The sequence below is a fragment of the Mustela erminea genome, chromosome 4 (genome assembly GCF_009829155.1).
Source record: "Mustela erminea isolate mMusErm1 chromosome 4, mMusErm1.Pri, whole genome shotgun sequence".
Taxonomy (NCBI): domain Eukaryota; kingdom Metazoa; phylum Chordata; class Mammalia; order Carnivora; family Mustelidae; genus Mustela; species Mustela erminea.
In genome coordinates, this window is record NC_045617.1 from 40,163,971 (window position 1) to 40,182,002 (window position 18,032).

An 18,032-nucleotide genomic window follows, 5' to 3' on the forward strand; every position below is an offset into this window, starting at 1 on the left:
GCCAAATTCAAAGAAGAAAAGTGTCTTTGTTACAGGGTTTAGTCACTGTGTTTTATAAAAAGAACCGTGATTTTAATCTTGAGAGAGAATTGTTAGGTGTTGCAAGTTCATTCATATATTCCCATCTCAGATTTACAACCTAATAATCAGCCACTTAGTGAACATTTTCATTGTGTCAAAAAATACTTCAGATACTTTATTTCATTTGATTTTTTTACAAACTGATGAGGCAGGTAACACTGTCCTCATTTTACTTATTGAGGCTTAGAGATTAAACAACTTATGTAAAGCCACACTGCTAATAAATAGCAGACAGAGATTCAGACTCTGGGTTGTATTGTTTCCAGTGCCTGACTTCTTAACTGTTACTACTGTTCAGCCACATTTGATAAATGAGCTTAAGGCACCAAAAGACAGCTTATTCAAGTTCACATAGGCACAGATGGCAGAACTGAGATTTATACCCAGGTCTCCACAAAGTATTAGACTAAATCATGTGAACTTGCTGATACTCAATTATTTTGATGTATAAAATGTCAGATTCATGTAGTTCAGTTGTCATATTTGCTCTTTGCATTAGACCATATAATCCTTAAATGAATATAGGGTCAGGATTAAAAGCAGGAAGAGAAAGAGGGGCATAAGGAATTATCAGAGGAGAGATAATCCGGATAGGTAAGGTAAAACCTGCCGACGGAGGGTCAGGAATGCCAGGGTGGGAATTTCAGAATTGATCCATTCACAACCAGGAAATGAACATTTGTAGATGCTGCTAGAATAAAGTAGTCTTCAAACAGAGGATCTGGCTTTGTGCTCAGAAAACCAAGGATGTAGCAAGATGAACATAACATGTTGAAGGGAATTTCAGCAGGGCCCTGAAAGATGAAGAAGAATTAGCAATAAGGAGAGAAAAACAATGAGCATTGTTATACACAGGGCACCTTTGTAAGTATGACATGAATAAACTAAGGTTTTGGAAAGACCAGTCTAATAAGGAGTTGGAAATTGTTTGTGGTATAGGAAAGCTTTTTTGGAATTTCTGAAGCAATTTCTTAGGTACCCAAGATGAAAGTAATATCCCATCAGTCTTTTCTTCAGAATTATTTTGTGATTTATTTCCAAAATTGTTATACAAGTGCCTTTTACAGTTTTAGTATCCTCAATCTGTTGTGAGTTTTCAAGGCTTAGGATAATAGAACTGTAGCAGTGGATGAAATACTAAAAGTTACCACATCTTTAACCCAGCTCCACCCCCTCTCTAGATAAAGAAAACAAGACTTCTTAAAGTAAACTAAATTAGACTTAGTACCATAATTAGAATTCACATCTGCTAATTTCTACACATGGGGACTTTCTGTAACTATTGTATTACCCTCATTTTACTTGATGCCGTCTTTGAGTGTTTCTGTTGAAGATTCTTTTGAATTTATGTACTTTTTATGTTTTACTTTGTATAACTCCATATTCTTTTTTGAGTATCAGTAACACTTTTAAGAAAAAAAGGTGCTTTTTTGAAAAAGAGTCTTACAGGGATGCCTGGGTGGCTCAGTTAAGCTGCTGCCTTGAGCTCAGGTCATGATCCCAGCCAGGGTCTTGGGATCGAGTCCTACATCGGGCTCCTTGCTAGGCAGGGAGCCTGCTTCTCTCTCCACCTCTGCCTGCCACTCTACCTGTTTGTGTGTGTGCATGCTCTCTCTCTCTCTCTCTCTCTCTCTCTCTGACAAATTTGAAAAACCTTTTTTTTTTTAAAGAGTCTTATAAAATCCATTTTAACTCATATGTCCTCTGAGAATTTTTAATATATGAAATATTAATACATAGATAAGAGTATATGTAATATGTAAGTTATAAAGTCTGATAATAAAATGAACATTTACGAATCCACTACCCAGTTTAAGAAATGGAACGTGATCAATTCCCATGACTCTGCCTGTGTGTGCTCCTTGCCTGTGACCTTTCTGTCATCCACCAGCCTACAATGCCATTTTCTGTGCTACCACATTTCTAGACTTTTTATAAATACTAGTTCTCTAGTTAAGAAACTATCTTCTCTTAAATGGAATTCTAGTTTGTTAAAAAAAATTTAACAAAATGTTAAATTTTGTCAAATGCTTTTTTAATGCATCTGTTGAGATTTTTCTCCTTTAATCTGTTAATATGATAAATTGGATTAATAGAATTCGTAGCACAAAGTGACCTTTGCATTTATAGGATAACCTCAACTTCTCAGATGATTTTTATTGTTTTTATACTGGCAAATTCCATTTACTAATATAATTTTTAGGACTTTGATTTTTGCCCCTATATTCATCAGTAAAGTTGCCTAGTAGTTTTTCTTTTTCTGTCCTTATTTCTTAATCAGATTTACTGCCTTACAGAATGAGTCAGGAAGTGTTTCTTTTTTCTAGAATAATTTCACAATGGTAAGTGCTTGATAGAACTCAACTGTAAAATCCTCTGAGGTTGGTGTTTTCTCTAATGTATAGAAACTTCAGTGATGTATATATTTTTTAGAATTACTCTATTTCACTTTTTTAATTTTTTGTTTTGTTTTTAATTTACTAACCAATTTATAGTATTCTCTCATTCTTATTTTGTTATTTTTGAGGGGAGGCTGATGACTTTGTTCTTTTTCCAATTTTTTTTTAAGGTTTTATTTATTTATTTGACAGAGATCACTAGTAGTTAGAGAGGCAGGTAGAGAGAGAGGGAGAGTGAAGCAGGCTCCCCATTGAGTTGAGAGCCGGATGTGGGACTCAATCCCAGGACCCTGAGATCATGACCTGAGCCGAAGGCAGCGGCTTAACCCACTGAGCCACCCAGGCGCCCTTTTTCTAATTTTATAAGTTAAATCTCTAGCTTATAAACTGTCACTGCTTCTATATTTTTTTCATCTAAATATTTGGAATTAAGTATTTTTCTCCAAGTGCCCCTGTAGTTGCATCCCACAGGTTTTACTGTGTTTCATGGTAAAAATCAGTTCAAATACTTTCTCATTTCCACGTTGTTTCTTTGAACAGTTAGTTATTTAGAAGTGTTTTTAAATGTCCAAATATATGAGATTTTTAAGGTTAACTTTGAGTCATACAAAAGTAAATTTTTTTAACTTTTTTTGAGATTTGCCTTATAGCTAGTACATGATCAGTTTTCATAAATGTTCCATGGTACTTAAAAAGAATGCATATTCTCCAGCTTTTAGGTATAGGGTTCATTGATACGTTTAGAGCAAGCTTTCTTCTTAATGCAGTTCAGGTTTTACTGGTGGTGTATCTTATTTTTGGGTCTGGTTTTATAAATCATTTACCGAGGAGTATTAAAATACTGCACTGTAGTGGTGATTATGTCCCTTTCTCCTTGCAGTTTTATTGCTGTATCTGTTTGGAAGCTATGTATAGATACAGCATATCTTACAATAGGTAGAGCATATAAATTTTGAATTGTTGTTACATAATGATTGACTCACTAATCATGTTATCTCTTTCTCTAGTAATTTTTTTTAATTCTAAACTCTTTTCTCTCTCATATTAATATAGCTACATAACTTTATTTTGGGTAGGTTTGCCTGTTGTTTTTCATCCTTTAACTTCCTGGTTTCTCTACCCTGTGAATTAGAGCTGTCTCTTATAAAGAGCATGTAATCCAACCTGACAGTCTGATTTTTTAAATATCTTAACTCAAGAAATTAATCCGTTTATATTACAGTTACTGATTGATTTGTTCCTTTTTATCTTATGCTTTCTCTTATTTCCCTTTTTGCTCCTTTTTTTGCCTGCCTTTGAATTGAACAAATATATTTCTTATCCCATTATTTGTCTTTCTAATTTGGGGATCCCATATACTACTACTTCTAGTAACTACCTGTGAAATTTTAACACTCATACTCAAACTAAAGTTAATATCTTTACCTCATCTTCAACAATATAAGGATTTTTAAATCAGTCCTTCTCATGCTTATGCTATTTTTATTCAAGATTTAGTACTCTCTTATTATCTGTTTGCTTGGTAATTTTGAAAATTAGTCATGTTCCCATTGTTTAATATTTTCTGTGCATAGAATCATCCTTATGTTTACTAGTATTCCTGATTGCAACTTGGTCCTTCAATCAGGGAAAACTTTTTCTTAACCCTAAACTACGTGCTTTAGAAATTGTTCTAAGAGCTTATGGATTAAAAAAAAATGTTTAAGTTTAAAAAATTTTTTAAAAAGAGCTATGGATGGTAGAGTCTATGTTTACCTAAGAATGTTATTTTGACCTCATTCTTTATGTTTTTGTTGGCCAAACAATTCTAAGATAGTAGTTATTTTCTTTTAGCAGCTTAAAGATACTCCACTTTCTTCTGGCTTCCTTTTTGCTATTAAGAATCTAAATGAATGGTTTTGGGAATAATCTGTCTTTAGCTACTTTCTGCTATGTTCTATTTTCTTTGTTCTCTAGAATTGACTATAATATGACCCATGTTTAATTCATTATTGTAGTTCTGTTATTTTTTTCTGCTTGGGATTGATTGTGGTTGGGATTTGTTGTATCGTCCAGCAGTTATGTAAATATTTTATGAATTCACAGTGGATACATTTCTCCCCTCCACCCACAGCCACTCCCAACACAGACAAATTTATTTGCTCTCTGCTTTTGTAGGGTAGACCTTTATTCCTAGTTCACTCTTTCCCCAAAACTGAAGTCTTTCTTGGGTTTTAGCTTAAAGCACAGCAGTTCTCCAGTCTTATTCCCATCCTACAAAGGCCTAAGACTTAATGCCTTTCCTCTGAGTGCAGAACATAGTCAAAACAAAAGTTTTAGGTCATTGGTGTTCATTTGAAATTCACAGGGCTAACAGTTTAAGCACTTACTGGACTCCTGATCCTGCTTTATTACTGGTCTCAGAGCATTTCTCTTACTTTCTTGAAAGCTCATCAATTTTTAAGAGGTATTATGCATGAGTGCATATAAATTTTGTGTTTGTGTATATACATATGTACAGACGTGTGTGTGTGTGTGTGTGTGTGTGTGTATAAAATCTTAGAGGATTTATTTATTTTTTTCAAGAGTATTTCAAGACCTCTAGTGATAGAAATGGAAGGCTGTCCTTTGCTTTGTAATAAAAATTTTCTCTTATCTTTTTTTTTCACATAAAAATCACATTTTGTTCCTCCTATCATTTCTTCCAATAGGTAAGCAGTAGGTCATCCAGTCCTAGCGTCAGAATGATCACTACCTCAGGACCAACCTCAGAAAAGCCAACTCGAAGTCATCCATGGACTCCTGATGATTCCACAGGTGACCAGTGTATTTCCTCATTATAATTAAAAGTTGAATTCATCATATTTGTTTCCATTTATTTGTGTCATGACACTGATCTTTAAAAAGGCAGGCATTTCAGAGTAGATTTTCATATTAATAAAATCAAATATTTAGCAATAAACTTAAAGATGAGTTTTTGAGTACTGAGATAGATTGTCTCGCCTTCTGCATTTCCCCCCCAGATACTAACCATCTATATTAAAGATGATTTTGTTCCTCTACAGAGGAAGATACTGTGTTCTTGATTCTTAAATCTCTGATTTTCCTATTTTTGATCCATTCTACAGATGATAGTAGTAAAGTCCATTATCATTTAAATAACTAAAATCAATAGAATAAAAATAATCATCTTAGTCTCAGTCTTTTGTCTTAAAGACACGAGATACCATGTACTTCAGTGAAAAAAAAAATTTCTGACCATTAATGTTACATAAATTTCTGTTAATTAGACCTTACAAAGCCTGTTAAATTAAAACTCCCTAGTGGCACCTGAGTGGCTCAGTGGGTAAGCCTCTGCCTTTGGCTCAGGTCAGGATCTCAGGGTCCTGGGATTGAGCCCTGCATTGGGCTCTCTGCTCCACGGGGAGCCTCCTTCCCCCCTCTCTCTGCCTGCCTACCTGTGATCTCTCTCTCTCTCTCTCTCTGTGTCAAATAAATAAATAAAATCTTATAAAAATAGTAATAATAATACTAAAACTCCCTAACATGAATGACTAACTGGTCAAAATACTAGTATTAAAATCTAATGATGGAATAGTTTTATTATGGGCAAGCAGGAAGTTATGTGCCACAGTGGAATTAACTTTCCTTAGCATTAAGAGAATTCCCTGATAAATACTCAGCAGTATGGTTCTATAAAAATTTATTATTTATATGTTATTATGTCAAAGAGGGAAAGATGATCTCTTAGGCCTTGGATAATTAAACCATTTGTGATTTTATTTAAGATCAGCTGTGTTATTAATAGTGTCCATTAAATTGAAATTAAAAAGTCAGCTTTCTCCCTTTACAAACTAAAACACTCCTTGTAAGTATTTATAGATATTTGGCATGGCTTAATCAAGTTCATAATTTAATTTAAAAAAATTACTGAGTAGCTTTCTCTCTTTCATGTAAGATACAACTAAGTTTAGCCAGGGGTGTACTCTCTAGTTTTAGTAAGTTTAAATTTAGTGGTGGCAAAAAACTCCTCTGAGTTTCACCCCTAGCAAGCCCAACCCCGGATTGTCCAGAACATTCACTACTCAGCACATATGCAGAATTTGTCACAGTGCTTTCTCTCAGAGGTAGGTAGGGAAATGCTCTTGACAGATTTGATCATTAACATTCAGGTAAGGTTAGCTCTTTCCTGGTTCTTCAACCCTTTGGTGAGGGAGTACGTGCCCTGACATTACAGCATTTGCTGAGACCTAGTGCTCAAATTTTGCGGGACCTCCTGACTTCAGCCTAGACTAATCTAGCCATGCCAGTCCAATGTGAATTCATGGAAATAAAATAAAAATTCTCTTATGTCCCTCTCACTTCTGTTTTTTTTTTTTTTTTTTTTTTCCCTACTTCATATATTCTTCCAGCCTTTCAAACCCAATCTCATTTTTTTCCTTTCTGGGACCTAAAATACCAATAGCTAGAAATCATATCTAGGTCCAAAATTCAACTGAATTTTGTGTTTCCTTTGAAATACAGCAAGTATGTAGTTATAATTTTAGATAATTTTGAATATAATTCTAGAAGTTGAAACTGGTTTAGGCTTATATTTAATGATGTTCAGCTTTGCATTGTTTCTAAGAAAAGTACTGATAATCAAGCTAATACAATAAATTAGGGAAGAGATATTGGTAAAGCCTTTTTCTTTCTTTTTTTTTTTTTTAAAGATTTTATTTATTTATTTGTCAGAGAGAGAGCGAGCGAGAGCGAGCACAGGCAGACAGAGTGGAAGACAGAGGCAGAGGGAGAAGCAGGCTCCCTGCCGAGCAAGGAGCCCGATGTGGGACTCGATCCCAGGACGCTGGGATCATGACCTGAGCCAAAGGCAGCTGCTTAACCAACTGAGCCACCCAGGCGTCCCAAGCCTTTTTCTTTGAAGTCTCCCTGATTCAGGAAAAATTTAGAAGTGCATACATAAGTTTAAGTAACCTAATTAATTAAGTAGTTTTAATTTAAAAGAGGAGAGATTTCTATCCATTTTCAGAGAAAAATAAGAAGCATATCAGTTTAATAATCATAGCACACAATGAGTGCTCTTGGATTTATATTTATAATATACAGAGGATGAAGAAAGACATACATACCCAAGAGCAGTTAGAAAGATAGCTAGACACAGTAGAGGGAGCCACAGAGAAGGAAAAACCCACCGAAGAGTTTTTCTTATTTGTAAAGATTAGAAGTGTAAAACATGGCCCACTGCTTACAATCTTATTAGAGTCATAATACTGACACATTAAAAATAAAAAAACTCATCATGCTTTATGTAGTTTTAAAAACTACTAAATTTGCAGTGCAAAGCTCAGTGTTTTAAAAGTTAATAGAATAGTCCTTGAATTTTTTTTTTATATTCTCTGAATACTGTGAAACACTGATATACTTAATTTTAAAATATGTATCAGAGGGGCGCCTGTGTGGCTCTTTCAGTTAAGCATCTGCCTTCAGCTCAGGTCATGATTCCAGGATCCTGGGATGGAGCCCGGCACTGGCCCCCTTCTCCCTTTGCTGCTCCCCATCCTGCGGCTTCTGTGCTCTCTTGTGCTTTCTCACTCTCTCTCTCTCTCTCAAATAAATAAAATCTTTAAAAAAATAAAAATTTTTTAAAAAGTAAATATATATCAGATGACAGGGTGCTTATTTGATAAGATATATCAAGTATGAAAGATTTAAGAAAGTAATAAGAATAGAAATATTGAACGAGTTTAGGATACTTGATTCTTCCTATAAAGCCCAGGGGGAAATAACTTTTAATCAATTGTATTTTTGCGGAAAGTAGTGTTCCATGGGCGCATAGTTGTTGTGGGTAGGGAAAGAGAGAGATAATAAGTTAAAGGTAGTTTTCGTTTAGCCATTCCAGAAGAATACTTACGTTAGTATATGACTTTAGGGTAGGTAAGACTGTACTAGTACTGTACTGTACTACACTCCACTCTTTATTGCACTCCAGTATTTAATAAACATTACTTTTTTTAAACATTACTTTTTCAATCTGAAATACAAAGTTAAGTATGTAAAACTGCCCTTCCTTCCTAATTCTCCATTTAGTGTCAATAATAACAACAATAATAGTAACCATCACCACCATGTGTTGACAGCTTACTCTGTATTAGCATTGCATGGTATTTCTTACATGCATTTTCTTATATCATTTGATTTAGCTTAGCTTTTGGAGTTACTTGCAAGCACATTCACAGTGGCTTTGAAAAAGAAAACTAGAATATCAGTCAGTAATAAATTATTGAAGTTACCCAGCCATCAGACTGTCCTAGATTTTTATTGCATTGCATGCCATGCCTTGCTGTCAGCCCAAACTTATATTTATCTGCACCACTCTTTCAAGGAGTCACTTGTTAGGAAAGGGGCTGAACAGTTCACTTTCTTTTTTTAAGGTTATTTATATATTGATTTGACAGACCACAAACAGGTAGAACGAGAGGGAGAGGGAGAAGCAAGGCTCTCCGCGCCAAGCAAAGAGCCCGAAGTGAGGCTCAATTCCAGGACCCTGGGGTCATGACCTGAGCTTACAGCAGATGCTTTACCAACTGAGCCACCCAGAGGCCCTTGAACAATTCACTTACTCTTTCCTAACAGTGGGAAAGCAGCTACTTCTGAAATTAAAAAGTCCATATTACTTCACAGTTGCCCTGCCTGCTTCTGGAGGCATAAACGTTAATCCCATGTGACTCATGCAAGTTGTTACGACAGTTTACCTCTTTTGAAATACAAATAAAAGCTGTCTGTTCAAATGCTTTGATAAAATCAACAGGTTGTTTGATTTAACCCATTTAACTGTCCCGCCCATGACATTGAGCTACAGTTTCCCTACTATTCATTACACCTGTGTTCAGTGTACTCCCCTCAGAAACCTCTAACATTGTCTGCAGCGATTCTCATTAGGAGAGGTGGGAAGGAGTTCACACTAGAATATATATAAATTTAAGATATTCCACTGGAAGGGAATGTGTCTCCCCCACCTTTTTCCATTAAAGAATGCTAATATTCAGGGAATTGACACAGCATTATAGTAAACAGCATGATCAAGGAAAGAGATATGAGGTTAGACTAGGTAGAGTCAATGAAGACTGAATTTAAAGTATAAAGGTCCCATACCACTGTTTTTGTTTTTGTTTTCTTTCAGGATTTTATTTAAATTCAAGTTGTTTAACATATAATATAGTATTAGTCTCAAGGGTAGATGTTTTTGTTTTTAATTGAACAAGGGCTTATGACCTGTAACATTACACAACTTAAGACCAACTTAAATTGTGCTAGAGTATGGTTGCATTCTGATTATCTGGTGATTGGATGTTCCATTTTTACCTTTAGAATTCAGAAATAGACTCTCTTTGTTATTAATAACAATAACTTTAATGTATTATTTACTTTAGGAAAAAATGCTAATATTCATGCATGCTCTCTTGTGTCTTGCTTATAATTATTCATGATAGAAAATAAAACACATACTTGAATTCCAGATACCAATGGATCAGATAACTCTATCCCAATGGCTTATCTTACACTGGATCACCAACTACAGGTAAAAAGAGTACTTTCTCAGTGAATGTATACTTTTTCCTTAGAAGTTTAGACATAGTCTATCTAGAAAGTGAACAGTTTTGTTTATATCTGGCATCATATATTCATTTATTTATGCTTTTAGATGGCCTCCTTAAACTTCCTAAAATCAAGTTAAAATGATTTGTCCATTTAAGTTAATCAGATCTAAAATTGGTGGCCATAGATTAACAGTTGTCTTTAAATATTTCCATATATTTGTTTAAGAATACCAGGAATGTTGGGGGGATCACCTGAATTCCTCAGTTAGTTAAGCACCCAACTCCTTTTTTTTTTCTCTTAAGATTTTATTTATTTATTTGACAGAGAGAGACACAGTGAGAGAGGGAACACAAACAGGGAGAGTGGGAGAGGGAGAAGCAGGCTTCCCAACGAGCAGAGAGCCGGATGTGGGGCTTGATCCCTGGGATCATTTCCTGAACTGAAGGCAGATGCTTAATGACTGAGCCACCCAGGCGCTGCAAGCATCCAATTCTTGATTTTGACTCAGGTCCTGTTCTCAGGGTTATGAAGTGGAGCCCCATGTCAGGCTCTCCACTGGGTGTGGAGCCTGCTTGAGATTCTCTCACTTTCTCAAAAAAAAAAAAAAAAGGAATGCTAAGAATATCAAAAATAGAATTTTTGCTCTTTAATTTTAGTGCCGTAGTATCAAAATTTACATAAGTTCATTTCTGCTTAATACATTTCATGGTACACTGTCATATTCATAGTGACCGAGAATTTAAGTAATACACTTAACTGTCTCCTCATGAGTATGGGAGCTAGAAGCTTCTTTTGGTATAATACAGTTTGACAACCTGAAATGTAAAACCAGAGGCCAATGATACTCTGGTCATGATTCTCTGTAACAACAAAAGTGTTAAAACAGCGAGTGTGAATTTATATTCTGAGTTAACTCTGTCAAAAGGACCCTGAAATTTTCTAGACCATGGTTTAACACTTATTTTTAAAAGACAACTGCTTTAGTGCTATAAAAACGTATCACAGTTACTGTCTTAACTCTCAGCTTGATATTGAAATTTGATTGAATTATGTTTTAAGAGTCCTGATTTATTTTTAGCCTCTAGCACCGTGCCCAAACTCCAAAGAATCTATGGCAGTGTTTGAACAGCATTGTAAAATGGCACAAGAATATATGAAAGTTCAAACAGAAATTGCATTGTTATTACAGAGAAAGTAAGTTATCTTTTATGAATAAAACACATTAGTATTTTGAGTTTAAAATATGTTAAGGTTAAATATTGTTGGAAAACATGAAAACTTTGTAATTTTTAGAACTAATCGTTAAGCATAGAGTTGACCCTTGAACAGCTTGAGGGTTGGGGTGCTGAACCCCTACTCATTGAAAAATGCACATGTAAATTTTGACTCCTCAAAAATGTCATTGGCCTACTGTTGACTAGAATCCTTACCAATAACATAAACAGTCAATTAACACATATTTTTTATGTTATCTGTATTATGTACTTTATTTCTAGAATAAAGTAAGCTAGAGAAGAAGTTTTATTAAAGAAATCATAAGGAAAAGAAAACACATTTACAGTACTGTACAAAAATCCATGTGTAAGTGGATCCACGTAGTTCAGACCCATGTTGTTCCAGGGTCAACTATATTTCCAAGTTGAAGGTTTTACATGTGTTCATCTTTAAGTTTAAAGCAACTTTTGGCTATTTTTTTAATGCAAAATTCATCCCTTTTGACTACATATACTATATTAAAATTAAGAAAAATAAACTGGTGTTATATAAACATGTCTTATGTCCTAAGAATTTTAAAGCTAAAAGCTGTTTAGATTTATAGTTATAAAGATTTATTATTTCTTTAGACGTAGATAAAATAATTTGATTTACTAATATTCAGCTGTGTGTGGTGAGTACTATGAAATATGTAAGCCCAATGATTCACAGACCTGTACCCCTGGGGAAAGTAATATGTTATATGTTAACATAAAAAATAATAATAAATAAATAAGTATTTTGTAGATATATTCTTTCTAGGTATATGTTTAATAGAGTAGAATTACTTTATTTTATACGTTTGAGTGTTTTTCTGGGGAGTTTTATACTCACGTGTTTTTCTGAGAGTTTATAAAGAGTCTGCCTTCCTCCTCCCTTTTTTAAAAAAACCCGTTTTCATGGTCCTTTATTTGAAATTCTAAAAAACAAAACAAAAACTTCAGTTTTCTTAAGCAAGATCCTCATGAAATTTTATACCTCTGAAGCTTAATTATTGTGGAAACTGAAATGAAGTGCTATAGTACAAAATCAAGGCAACTATATGTACACATGGTAATAGGATTCCCTCTGTTAATTTTAACCTAAATAAATGAAAATTTCTTGCTTCCTGAAGTAATTTGTGGAAAGTTTTGTTTGTACTTCCCCCCCCAAAAAAAAACACCAAGAAAAACGAGCTCCTACTGTTAAAATTATTTCAGCTCAATACCTTAAAGGATATACAGTAGATAAATACTAGAGTCTGCTAATTGTAGAATTGTTGACACTTCGTGTTTTAAAAAAAAAAAAACTTTCTTTCGCATATTTAATGTATACTTTGTTCATTTGAAGGAGGAATTAGTTGTGTGCTAGAAAAAATAAATGATGTATTAAGGGAGTGTGAAAATTGTGACATAAATGATGGATTAAGGGAGTGTGAAAATTGTGACAGTTTTAATCAGTTTTAAATACTTTAAATGAGAAATATTATAAGAAAACCATCTAAAGGCTTTTCATTAATTATTCAGTTATATCCAGGAACTTCACTTTAGGAGTTAATATTGAACATCTCCCAAAGTTTTATCAGGCTATAAAAGTGTCTAATGGTCTTTCCTGAAAATGTTCGTAAAAAGTGAGTTAACTCATTTGAAAGTGGTACTAAGTATTGTTCTCACTTTTAAAATAGGAAATAGATTCTAAGTTGGTAGCATCTATTTTAATTAGCTTGCACATGTTATATGAGCCCCCACTTTGTACTGTAGTTAAATAAAACTAACTTCAAAGCATGAATAAAAGTTCATGAGTGTAAAATTGGAATGTGAATGATAAAACATGTTATTTTCCTGTGGTCAGGAAACTAGTATTTAAAAGTTGTTTTATACCATTTTATCTGCATTCACTTCTTGTCTAAGTACAGTTACTAACAAAAGGATTATGGTGTTTCTATGGGTACACAGACTAGTGGGTGATAGTTTTTATTCTAGTCCACAAGTGTATTTGATAAGTATACCTAAGATGCATAATGATCAACCCAGAATAAAAGTCCTAAAAGGTCGAGCTCATCAGTTATTAGTATGAATTTTTCTATCACATACAATATTTTATTGTGTGGTATTTGTTTTCAGGCAAGAACTAGTTGCAGAACTGGACCAGGATGAAAAGGACCAGCAAAATACATCTCGTCTGGTACAGGAACATAAAAAGCTTTTAGATGAAAACAAAAGCCTTTCTACTTACTACCAGCAATGCAAAAAACAGCTAGAGGTCATCAGAAGTCAGCAGCAAAAACGACAAGGCACTTCATGATTCTCTGGGACCTTTAAATTTTAAAATATGCAAAGAAAGACTTTTTTTTTTTTTTTTTTAGGAAAAGAAAAGCCCTTATAATGACAATTCATGAGTATTAGCTTTGGGGCGTGTTCTGAATGCCAACTGCCTGTATTTGCTGCATTTTGTTTCATCGTTGATTTTCTTTTTCTTATAGTGGACATGCAATTCAACTGTCTCCTTGCATAACATGGGGGCATCTGTGACTTGAATAAGCAGCAGTTCTCAACTTCAAAACAGATGCAGTGAACCATGGCTGTATATGCATGCTCATTGTGTGAAGGCTAGCCTAACAAAAACAGGGGGTATCAAACTAGCTGCTATGTGCAAACATCATCTTTTTTTCGAGGTGGAACCTCAAGAATGATTTTGTTCTCGTATCTCATCTCAAAAAACAATTTTTTTTCCAAAAGATGGTATATACCAAGTTAAAGACAGGGTATTATAAATCTAGAATAATCGGTGGTACATTATAGAAATGCAGAACATTTAAGGATAGTTGCAAGTGAGGGCTCTGATGCCAGCATCCTTCAATCAGTACTGAACTTAGTTCCATCCATAAAATATTTAAAGGTAAGTGGTGGTTGCTGTATTTAATGAAAACGTATTTCATTGGACTAAAATCTGATTATGATACATTGAACAAAATGGAACCTTTTTTTTAAGATATAAAGATTTTAATTTTGTGATTGAGTGTATGTGTGTTGAAACTGTAAAGATTTTATCACTTTAATAGTAATATCTCTTAAATGAAATTAAAAGGTAAATGAACACGATCCAGCTTAAATGATCATTCCTTCCTGCAATGATTATTGGATTGTTTTAGTTTATATTTGAAAAACTAAAGAGAAATAATTGAAAATGGAAATAATTGCTCCAGCTAAAAGGCTTGGGCTTAGATTTCTTTTATGATACCAAAAGTGTAAAAAACCTGGCAAATCAGGAGAAGTTAGTAAGGAAATTAAAGAAATAAATATAAATTCATGAAGTATACTATTTATCAGCATTGGAGTAATTGATTTTCCTTGCAAGCCCATCCTAGAATGCCTGCTGCCTTTCAACACTTTTAAGGGAATTTCAACACTTATAAAGAGAAAATTTATATTGTTAACAATAACTTTGCTACCAACTTTGAAAATAAAGGTAATAAATTCATTGAAATAATAGACTATATAAGCTCTATTTTTTCAGTTGGTATTAAAATAAATCACATTTTGATACCAGTACAAGGTGTCTTTTAAACAAGGATGTCATCAATCTCGTTTTTATAGCATTAATGTTTTATGAAGAGAAAATTAAAAATGAAAGCATAATTGCTGTGATTATTAGAATTACATCATGATTGTATTGTAGTTTTGCTCTGTTTCAGATAAGCAAGTTGATCTAAGAAGTTATCAAAACTATTCTTAAAAATGCTAAAGCAGGTAACTTTTTCTTCTGTTATTTTTTTCTCCTCTTTCTGAGTTTTATAATGTATTCCTGTGTATACAAGCAATAAAGGTAAAAGACAGTTTGTACTAAACTGTGTCATTTTTAGCTTCCTCAAAATCTGTTATCAGAAAGTTTCCAGTAAATTAATGTCTACCATTACTTTATTTAAAGAAAGGGCTGTCATTCCAAAACAATTTGATTACCTAACTAAAAGTATACTGTCTCAACACATCAATAGTAAAAGAAAATTGACATAGAAAAGAACTGCAGAGTAAGGAAAAGTACAACCCATTCATAGCATTGCTGCTTGTGATAATGTATGTGTCACTCCACCAAAAGGGATCTAATCAGTGTTCAGAGACTTTTCTGATTATCTCAGAGCATGAGATACTCAAGTGTGGATGCCAATGCTTAACCTTTCCATTAGGATTTAGCATTATAGATTTCAGATTTTATTTCTAGTCATTAATGTGTTTTTGCTATGTATTATATACTTAAAGGGAAAATTTATTATTATTACATGTAATCACTTTATGAAAATCTCAAATAGGAAAATGGAAGAAAACAGTAGTGTTAAGTCATGGTGCCAAATGCCAAAAAAAAAAAAAAAAAAAAGGCTATTGAACTCTTGCTTGTTTGTTTACAGTAAGTTCCTTCATTCTCACAATGTAATTCTCCTAGACGCTGAGTGTACTTCAGCCTGCTTGGTTTTAAAGTAGTTGTGTTGCAAAGCTCATACCTTTTAAGTCCTGATTATCCTTGATGGGAGAAAAGAGCAGCAGGGATAATCGAAATCTATAGCCAGTTTTATCCAGCATCCTTACCATCAAACCTTCAAACAGATTTTAACAGGAGCCAAATGTTTTACTTATAAAAAAATTTTACTTTTTATTCTAACTCTCATTTTTGGGTAGAAATAGTGAACAGACAAGCAAGTGGCTTAAAGGCCCTCATGTAAGAAATTCACAAACAATGCCTAATTACATTTCATTTTTTCCCTCAAGGGAAAGAAAACAAAGTCTAGAGAGAGAGACACTCCTCGGCATTAAAAATAACTGAGTAGTATGAAAATCATTTAACATTATTTACTTAGAGCAGCACCGCATATTGAAGAGATTTGCTTAAAAGTTGTTTACAGTTGTTTGACTTTTTGCTGAACCATTTTAGAGTACTTAATGTGGTTTTTTTCTCCCAAGTGTCTTCTGTGTTCCTAGTTTCAGCTCCTGCTTGTAGCCAGAGATCACAGGTCTTGCCTGTGATGCTCTTTTCTTTCTGTAAGTGTGTGGCTTTCAGCAGTGAACTTCTCTCTTCAAATGGTAGGAAGTTCTACTTCTGTCATTCAGAACATTTTATGTGAAACAGTGTAATGCAGAAATCCTTGTGTATACTGTATACTTGAAGGAAGCTTTTTAGATTTATTTTTGTTTGTAATAAAATTCAGATTGTTATTCTAAACTTGTTTATAAAAATGGTTAATGGTTTATATCAGCAAATGAGCTATAGGAGTGTTTTACCTTACATGAAATTAAATAAAAACTAAAAAGTGAGTACTCTTAAAATACTCAACACAATTGTAACGTAATCATGATTTTTGAGAGGGTAAGTCACTGGCCAGTGACATTTTTTGTTAAATGGGTACTCTTCACAATTTCATTAAATCATGATTTATATAAAGTACAATATGGCATATGCATTACTGAGTGATTCTTCTCATTAGAAAACTGATTTCCTCTAGGTTATCTACCTTACATTAAGTATTCCATTCCATTATCAACTTCCTAGTCTCCCAGCCATCACATAATGCACACATAAACTTTTACAGACTCGACCTTCATTTTAGTAAATCAGCTCATGCATCATTCACTCATTCCTTTAACAAATATTTATTGAGCACCTGTTATAAGTGAAGCTCCTGTGGCTAATGCCCAGTTACATGTTCTCTTTAGTCACATGGTAGTTAGATCATATTCTCATTTCCCAGATGGAAAATTAGGCTGCTAAAGGTTAAGACTTTTGCCTGAGTCTCCGTTTCCCCCATCATCTGTTTTAGGCAGAATCTCGTGCAAGGAGATGCTGTGGCCACCATCCCATGATGCGAAGAAGAGCATGAGAAATGCAAACAATGGGGGGGAAGATAAGAGGTCACTTGTAGGCACAGAGGCTTTGTGACCACTCTATAGATCACAACAAAGCCAACACCGAGACCCACCCACACGTATCTTTTAAAACAAGTCTGTGCTCCAAACCATTCTGCCGTACTGTAATTTAAAACTTGCTGAATGCTTCAGCTTTCACATTCATTCATTCAGTGAGTGGGGTGCCTTCACTCGTCCACTCCCCTCAGCTGAATGACATGCTAAAAATGGGAATAGAAATGATATTGTGAGGCTTGGTCTAGAAAGAAGACTTGTTCTCCACTCTCAGGAAAGGCTTCAGGCTTTTTCATTTTTGGTTTGTTTTTGTATTTCTGTTTTTGCTTTTTTGTTCTTTTTTTTTTAATTGGGATATAATTTTTATATAAGAAACTGCATCCATATAATGATGTGCAATGCAGTTAAACTGAGTTTTGACATGCTCATACACTCAGGAAACCGTCCAACAAACAAAATACATAATGAACATTTCCATCCCCCCTCCCCAAGGTCTTCCATTCCCCTTTATGGTCCTTCCGTCCCTTTACTTCAGGCCTCAGGCACAGTGCTTTCTAACAATAAAAATTTGTTTGCATTTTCTACCATTGTAAGCAATAAAATCACTCAATATGTACTCTTTACTTTTTAAGCTTTTTTTCCCCTCTTGAATAGTTGTTTTAATGCCTTTCACAGGAAATTTTAATTAAACCATTCTTAGCGATACTTGAGAACTTTTCACTATCAGTCTTCAAGAGAAAACGCATGTTTGAAGAGACTTTCGATGCATCCATTGTAGCTAGCTTGATTGTATCGTGTTATCTTCTGCAACATTTCAGATCACTTTATTTTTACC

General features: G+C 34.0%; 1 protein-coding gene across 4 annotated transcripts in view; it reads left to right on the forward strand.

Moving 5' to 3' along the window:
- MAP3K7 (mitogen-activated protein kinase kinase kinase 7) overlaps positions 1–17,813 on the forward strand; it is a 76,525-nt gene extending 58,712 nt beyond the window's left edge. For 2 of the 4 annotated variants that reach the window (XM_032339040.1, XM_032339041.1), the window contains 4 exons: positions 5,171–5,276; positions 9,977–10,038; positions 11,137–11,252; positions 13,415–17,813. In XM_032339040.1, the coding sequence (XP_032194931.1) occupies positions 5,171–5,276; positions 9,977–10,038; positions 11,137–11,252; positions 13,415–13,595 (465 nt within the window). In that variant the 3' untranslated portion in view covers positions 13,596–17,813. The remainder of the gene's footprint in view (positions 1–5,170; positions 5,277–9,976; positions 10,039–11,136; positions 11,253–13,414) is intronic. The other 2 variants (XR_004284850.1, XR_004284851.1) reach the window with 2 other exon arrangements.
- Positions 17,814–18,032: the final 219 nt, after the last annotated feature.